Genomic DNA, 8525 nt, shown 5'->3' with positions numbered 1-8525 from the left:
GGGGGGGGCGCTATATATTTCTCCGGATCGAGCTGTTATTTAGGATGCTGCCTTTGGAGTAATTGTTATTATAGTTTCTGCCAAGTAGCTCCTATAATTTATATTAATTGCTTTGTTTTTGTGATTGTTATTTTTTAAACGTTTTCCCTGTCTGGTAAATAACATTTTTTTCAATGATAGAACCCTAGCAAAACTCTTTAGATTCTTTTGCATTTATAAAAGTTGCAGGTTCCACTAGACACACCATTGGTCCTTTCTGAGCACCAGACCGAGTTATTTAAATAAAAATAAAAGGGGAATGACAGAAAATATAAATTTGCACTTACTTCCGAGGCATAACGTCCTCCAAGGCATAAACAACTAGATATTCAGCAAAAATAGAACCTTTTCGGGAAGACGAAAAACATGCCTCCTCATTTGATTCCTTTTTTAAGTTTCCATGTAGTGAACCACACCACGACGGTTGTTTCGGGTGGGGGGGGGGGGAGTGGTAGGGGTGCATTACACGGCAATGAGCGCCGTATACGACAGGTCGAAGTTGAACGTCTCCCTCATCTCTTCATTCGGCATTCATATCATGTGCTATTGACTGCTTCCAGTGCACTTATACTGGCTCACTGAATATAAATGTACTTGAAATGACAATCACTTTGTCCGTACTTGGCTTCTAAAATAACCAACTAAAAAGAAGTTTGTTTAACTCTTTCCTCCAACCTAGATGTTCATTGCATTGTCATGTGGCTATTTTAACGATAAAGACGTTGTTAAATACAGAATTACATTATTGAGAAATGTATGACCTGGGTATGAAATAATACAGTTTAAATGGTAAGATAATAACAAAGAAACCAATTTATTGAAGTATAAACACAAAAGAAAAATGTTAAAACTTTGTCAAGAGGGATGCGGTTATGTGATACGGTTTTTGTTAGATCTAACAAAATGTATGTTTAATTATTTCTAAGGTGAAGTAGAAGAAAGGGGAAACATATAACCATTGCCATATACATGTACCACGATTGTGATTTCAAGGGGATTTTCGTTGTTCTACAGAGTGAGGCTCCTCTCTTGATTCGTCCGTTCATTCCAAACGTGACTAAGTCGGAACTTCACGCTATCATGACGTGTGGGTTCGCCAGCATCTCTGGAGGGATCATGACCATGTTCATCAAATACGGTGTAAGCAAGCGTCATGTCATTTTGACTATGGGCTTGTGTCGTGTTTCGTTTCTATGTTGTTTTAGATATGGATAAAACGTTTTATAAACCATACTAGCGTACATTTACGCTAACTCATGTTAAATAATAAAAGCAAAAACAGGCAGCACAATACCAACAACAAAGAGCTGGAAAAACCCTTGGGAATTACACTTCACTTTAATCTCTTATAATACAACAAAAGTGAAACCAATTCGAACACTCAACGCCACCACATTATACACACATTCAAACACGCATGTGTGTTGATGTGCGTTCACACTAAAGATGTAATGCATTTTGCGAACGCATGTGCTTTTGAGAATTGGCGCCATGCGGGTCTGGCAGGACAGTGTTCCAGGTGAGAGGAAGGCTTATTGGATTTTCAACAAAAAAAAGAACAGTTTATTTTCAGTAATTTCTGACGGATAATTTTTTTTCTGCAGAATAAAAACCTTTTAAGTATTCGAATAAAGATGAAGCTCAGCGAATTCCGTAGCATTTGGTTCAAAATTGTTTTTTAATGGTATGTGTGGTCTATCGGACAGTTTTTATTGACATTAACAATTGGCAGCACTGTTTCAATGTACAGCAAGATGCAAAAACAAAGAGGGCGAATACTGTATATCCCCCATCAAAGCAAGCTTACTCTAGTAACAATCTCCCTAGATACAGTATCTTCCCTTAGGGCATACGGGCATATATCACTTTTGAGCTAAGAAATGTTCAAAATGAGAACAGATACAAAGCAGGGAAATTGACAGTAGACACTCAAATCTTCAAAAGAGAAAAATGGGCAAAGATAATTAGAATTGTAGATTTGTGTTCCCTCTTCCAACCGCTCCTCTCCTCAAACCAGAAGTCTTTTTGTGTTTCCTCTCTCCATTTTCAAACATGTACCCTCTTCCTCTCTTCCCATCTGCGGCATTCCTCCCTTTCGTCCTCAAACCAGCACCCTCTTCACCTGTGTTCACCTGTGGTATCCCTTCCTCCCTCAGGCCCCACCCGGTCATCTGCTGACGGCGGCCATTATCTCGGCCCCTGCTGCCTTGGCCTTGTCCAAACTGACGTACCCGGAGACAGAGATTGTGGACCTCTCTAAGCAAACCAACATCAAAATGAGGGACACGTCTGAGTAAGTCCAAATTATTTCTTAAATGATTGATTGACTGATTGATAGGTTGACAGATTATATTTTTCCATTATATCATTTATTCATTCCACTCCTAAAGTATATCCTAAATACTGATAAAGCTTAGCTTTTATGATGAACACTTATTCCCGAGAGGAAAACAGACATTTCTGATTCATGTACTCGAACAAAGACCTGTTGTCCGAGCCTCAATAAAATTTTATTCTTTTACTCAAAACACCCTTTCCTAAATGTTTTTTTTCTCCTCAGTAAAAGCCAAAACTTGCTGTCCGTTTGTTCAGATGGCGCCGTTCTTGCCCTGAAGATGATGGCCCCGATCAGCGCTAACATGTTAGCGTTTTTCTCCCTACTCGCCATGACTGATGCGATTCTAGACTGGTTTGGCCAACGGGCCGGCTACGAGGGCCTCAGTTTTGATGTAAGTTCAGAGGGATATGAGTGTTGGATTGAACATCTCACTAGTCATAGACACGCTATTTTGACGGGCTATACTTTTGTCTTTATTACTCGAGAGAAAAAAAAGAAGGGAGACGGGTGGAAAGGAAGAAGTGAGTTACATATTTATGGATTTAATTATTAGTACTTGAATATCTTGTTTATTTCTGTTTGAAGGGCTGTAACTCCTGCTGGTATGCGTTGTGTCTTTTTACCACCCCCTGTACACGGAAGCTACACTTGACTCTTCAGTCAGAATGTGAACATAAGTAATCAGTACTATTACCTCAAGCAAAAAGTGAGTCCAGTAGCGCTATCGTCTTTGGTGGTGGAACAGTGCCAACGACCAGTTACAAATGCTCAGGTCCTATCATTATCTGAACTCATAACCAGATGTTATGTATCTTGTAACTCTTCACATTAACACCAGTTGATGGTGACAAGCAAGACAGGCGCCTTTTGATTTCGAAAGAGAATATGACATACCCTACTATCGATGGTGTAAACTTCAGTCTTCTATCATTGATTATTATTTAGTTATGGCCAAAATAGTTTTCCGTGTTTCTTTTGCTCGCTAGGTTTACAGAAATCTGTTCTGCTATCTTGAGACAGATGTCACATATTGCTGAGTAGCGTGACTATTCTTTTATGCTTTATCTAACCTGCTGTCACAGATTGAGAGTCACACTATTTAGCTGCCACATGGAAGTTTTGTGTAGGGTTCAAACGATTTCTCTGATCTGTCTAGGACTATGTCCACTCTACTCGGTTTCTCGGCAAGAGTCCGAGTGCTCTGTTTGTGATGCAACTACATTGTGTTATTTACACTCTCTACAGTTAATCTGTTCTTACTTGCTGTGGCCTCTCGCCTACGTCATGGGTACGGAACCTGCAGATTGTGGAAGACTTGGAGCTCTGATTGGTGTGAAGCTCTTCGCCACACCCATGGTGGCCTACAAAAATCTTGGAGAAATCATTGAGGTAAATTTGTACTTGATATAACCCTCATTGGGTTCGTAAATAAATATTTAGAGCCTCATTATGTTACGTTATGATATAAAGGCTACAGATCGTATTGTATTTGTTTGTTTTTGTAAAGTGTTTTACGGCGGTCGCAACTGCATAGGTCATATGAGCGCGCGGGACACTCCTAATATTTTCAGTTGGTAGGAAATTTTGAATTTTGCCCAGGTGGCGGCCGAAGCCTACTCTTATCGATTTTAGACCACCAAGGGATCTTTAACGTGCGCAACTTGCACATGGGCCCTCCGAGATTTTTCGCCCTTGTCCGAGAAGGCTAGGTGTAGATCTTTCCTACCAGAAGATAAGGGGTGTGGCAGAAAGACAGCAGTATGGAGAAGCCAAGGAGTAGCAGTAGAAAGGCTGCAGAAAGAGTCAGGAGCCCAGAGGAGGGGGCAAAGGAGGTGAGGGGGTGGGGGCAGAAAGTGAAATTGAAAGCAGACAACAGAACATTGCTAGAGAGCAGGAAAGGAGGTGAAAGGAGACAATTTTAGAGAAGAAAATTTTTCGGTCGCTACCCGGATTCGAACCCGGGACCTTTGAATGAGAGGCCAACACCTTAACCTCTAGGCCACGAGAGCCCCCTAGATTGTATTGTATAAATGATTTAACCTTACATAGGTTTACATATATACCCACTTACATACTTACGCACATACGATTTTAAGTTCGAACGCAGTAGGCTCAAAAACGCTCAACTGAATAGCAGAACCAAAACTCGATTTTGTGCTCAGCTTTCTGAAAAAATGGTGAAATGGTATGGGTTTAACGCCCTTATCAACACTATTAGGTTATTTAAGAGGCAGGACCTACTAGTTTAGCGTCCATCTCCAAAAGGACCGAGCCAAGAGGGAAATTCGTGTAAAGTGCCTATCCCCGGGACACAACGTCGGACCGAGCTGAGGCTCGAACCCCCGAACCCGCAATCTCGCGATTACGAGTCCGGTAGCCTAACCACTAGGCTACCGACGCCACTCAGCTTTCTGAACTGACAAGCAGAGTTATGATGATGATGATGATGATGATGATGATGATGATGATGATGATGATGATGATGATGATGATGATGATGATGATGATGATAACAATAACAATAGTAATAACAATAATAATGACATTTATGTAGCACATGTCCACGCTCTCCAGCATGCTCTTTGCGCTTTACATCTATTATTTGAGTCTGCATGGCTGCTTTTTTTCTTCCCCATGAACAATAGTATAATCGTGTCTGTTTGTTATACTTGGACAGATTCATCTCACAATTATCTGTTTGGAATGAGAAAGCAGAGACTATATATAACACTCCCGTTTCCTTCTATCGAATCCCAGAATCGAAAAGTCCTAGAGCACTACTTGAGTGTGACCAATGGCACGTTTCACTGGGAGGGCTTTGACGTCATCTTGGATGCTGCAAACACTACTCTGAAAAACGGCGTTATGTCTGTGAGTATTAAAAGACAATAAACAAGTTAAAACAAAACATTGTATCCAGAATACACTAGACAATGTTTTTCATAATGTCCTCAAATAGCCTCTTACACCTTCTGATTAACTTTGTAATAAATATACTTTAGAACAGACATGGGCAAACCACGGCCCACGGAGCAGATCTGCCTCTTGAGTCTGGCCCACGAGTCGAGCCAGTAATTGATAATAAATTGCTACCTCACAATTACAAAGTTCTACCTGCTCAGTAACTAGTTGTGAGAAATTTGACGTCTAAGATTTTGAGTTTCATTTCATGTTAAGCTGTTCCGGATGCACATCTTTGTACACCTTGATAACGACTCTGAATAATCTTACAAATTTGATAGAGCAGACAGAAGATTTGATTTCTGACCTCATGGTCTAAGTAATTCAAAACGGCCAAAAACGTCAGATAGAACTTTGTCTTTATAACGTAGTGAAATGTGGCCTGCAGTGAGCTCGGTATTAAATAGTACTAATTTTTAAAAACTGTCCGTCTTGAAAATTAGAATCAATAGTTTCTGGCCCATCTTGAAGCAATAAACCTAAAATTGAATAAAATGAAATGTCCGTGAGTGACATATTATACTAATCTGTCAGTTTTAGTTTCATTCTTGAGAGATTGGGTATTTCAACTGACTTCATCCGATTTGCGTCTGCTTTGGCTCACGAATTATTCGCAATCGCTTAATCCGGCCCTTGATTTGGACACACTTACCCATTCTTGCTTTAGAATTTAATCCAGAGATTCCTGGGAAAAAGTGATTCTGCCCAAGGGTGGGAATTGTTTAAAGCGAAGTTTTGTTATTGTCGACGAAGGCATTAAACTTATATTACTATGTCGCAAGAATTAAAAAGTAAAAATTCAAGCAATTTTTGTTTTTAATATATTATTTTTCACCTTCTTTTTCTTCTACAAGCCGCGTTCTGAAGTGATATCTACCTACGCCCTTTGTGGTTTTTCTGCCTTCACGGCCATTGGCATTAGCATAGGCACCCTGACTCCCATCTGCCCGTCAAGGAAGAGCGACATCCTGGACGTGGTTTTCCGGGCCTTCTACGTGGGAAATATGGCCAGCTTTGCAACTGGAGCAGTCGCAGGTCGGTAAAATGTCCTCGCCCGTGGCGTGTATGTGTGTGTGTGTGTGTGTGTGTGTGTGTGTGTGTGTGTGTGTGTGTTTGTGTTTGTTTGTGTGTATATGTGTGTGTGTTTGTGTTTGTGTGTGTGTGTGTGTGTGTGTGTGTGTGCGTGTGTGTGTGTGTGTGCTGTGATTACATGCGAGTGTATGCATGATTTTTGTTTAGTGTGTAGGTGTATAGCGTTGTCTTAGGAAAACGGAGCTAAATTGGAAAACAATAAAATTTTGTCATGTTTTGTATTATAAACTACAGACTTCAATGAAAGTTAAGGACCACCTTAACAGACAGTCGTGATTTTTTTTTTTTTTATCCGAAGAAAAAGACAGCTGGGAATGTTTCTAATATTTGCTCTGAAAGTGTAAATGGGTTACCAATACGTAATGCAAAGATTCCTAAAGTTGCAAAACCACCACGTCCTGCAAGGAAATCCTCGGGGAATATTAGCCAAATTTGCTGTTTTTATCGACTTGTGTGCGGCACCATGGACATTCCTCCTGTAAAATTTCTGGTGCAGGTCATAAACGAACGTATGGTCTCGAACCGTGCTCACTTTGGTGGAAATATAAGCCGCCGTTTTCGCAAAATGCAGTATCGCATCCACATGCCACTAAGACAAAAGCTGAACGACTTTGATCGTGTCAGAGCTATGGCATGGCGCAGGATAGAGTTGGATCCCGAGAGGTTGCAAGAAGGCTTGCTGTGTCACACTCTGTCATTGTCCGCTTGAGGCAGCGCCATCAAGGCACTAGATCAGTCCAAGAACCCCCCCCCCCCCCTGTGCCGGTTGACCCAAGAAGACCATTCAGAGTGCTTGCAATTGATCCTTACCTTATGTTGAAATCTGTATATCTGCCATATGGTAGAACGTTTGACAACAGAATGTGCTGTGAGCAAAACAGATTCTTCTTCTTCTTCTTCTTCTTCTTCTTCTTCTTCTTCTTCTTCTTCTTCTTCTTCTTCTTCTTCTTCTTCTTCTTCTTCTTCTTCTTCTTCTTCTTCTTCTTGGGTTGAGGATAGGGTGGGTGGGAGAAGAGGGGAGGTTGGGATAGTGGAAAAACCACGGCAGAGGCAATTACAATACCACAAAAATACACAGGAACATCTATACGTCAAAGAGCATGTCTGATATTTGTTTTGACGTATCCTATCCTTGGTCTTTCCGGTTTAAAAAAAAATCTATATTTAAACCAATAGAGAGTTAAAGTTATACTAAAATGCATATTATTTTTATTGGTTTACAGGTATCATGTTTACGGACGTGGTCGATGCTGGGACTGCTCAAGCTGCAGCCGTCCAGAACCTGACCTCTCTGATCATTTGATATCAATTCTCTTATTAAACCACAGGGATCAAATTAGTAGTGATTGAGCTCAAGTTACCCTTTGCGAAAGCAGATTTTCTGCGGCAGTTTTTTGTCATTTGATATATGTGTTCGGAGAGGGTAAATTAGCTTATTCATTATAAACATCAGTGTCACAAGTTTTTGGTTTTGAAGAATAGTACTATTTTGGATGTACTAAAATGTATATAGATGTAAATCTAATTATAATATAAGTATAAATGTCGTTGTTTTCAATGCAAAGTAAGTCTGAATCAAGGCTTACTGCAAGTCCAATGATTCCTTCCTCTGTCGTTGGTGTATTATACAGTAGGCGTAAATTCAGAAACAGTTACTCTTGGGTTGATTTCTTACTTCAGGATCTCCTCAGTTCTTCCTATTCTAGAAGGAAACATTTATTGTGACCTGTCGACAATAGTAAGTAGATTTGTAGGACGAAAGAGTTTGTATTATAGTTATGCAGTGGAATCAGGCCCTCGTCAATTCTTGACCATATGGAGCAACTGATATGATTATAAAGCTGGTTGATGTGCCTTGATTTTGAAGAAAAATATCCATATATCGTGAATAGTAGTCGTGATATTTGCGACTGCTGAATGTCTCAGGTAAACATAGCGAGAAAATGGCCGCCAAAGTTTGGTGACTTCCAAAGCTGCAATGTCCTTCAACACTGCAAATTTACATATTTTTCCACCTTTGATCGACGTTTTTCAGCAGCATCCACCTACGGATGTATTTTAAAATGGAGATAAAAGGTCATGGGTCCGAGACGAA

General features: G+C 40.3%; 1 protein-coding gene across 2 annotated transcripts in view; it reads left to right on the top strand.

Moving 5' to 3' along the window:
* LOC101856724 (solute carrier family 28 member 3) overlaps positions 1 to 8525 on the top strand; it is a 28807-nt gene extending 20282 nt beyond the window's left edge. For both annotated transcript variants that reach the window (XM_005094224.1, XM_005094222.3), the window contains exons 7-13: positions 1054 to 1179; positions 2196 to 2332; positions 2600 to 2768; positions 3623 to 3766; positions 5135 to 5248; positions 6193 to 6373; positions 7654 to 8525. In XM_005094224.1, the coding sequence (XP_005094281.1) occupies positions 1054 to 1179; positions 2196 to 2332; positions 2600 to 2768; positions 3623 to 3766; positions 5135 to 5248; positions 6193 to 6373; positions 7654 to 7733 (951 nt within the window). In that variant the 3' untranslated portion in view covers positions 7734 to 8525. The remainder of the gene's footprint in view (positions 1 to 1053; positions 1180 to 2195; positions 2333 to 2599; positions 2769 to 3622; positions 3767 to 5134; positions 5249 to 6192; positions 6374 to 7653) is intronic.

The sequence above is a fragment of the Aplysia californica genome, unplaced genomic scaffold (assembly GCF_000002075.1).
Source record: "Aplysia californica isolate F4 #8 unplaced genomic scaffold, AplCal3.0 scaffold00078, whole genome shotgun sequence".
Taxonomy (NCBI): Eukaryota; Metazoa; Mollusca; class Gastropoda; order Aplysiida; family Aplysiidae; genus Aplysia; species Aplysia californica.
Note: the sequence above shows the minus strand (reverse complement) of the source record. Positions and strands in the feature narration are given on the sequence as shown.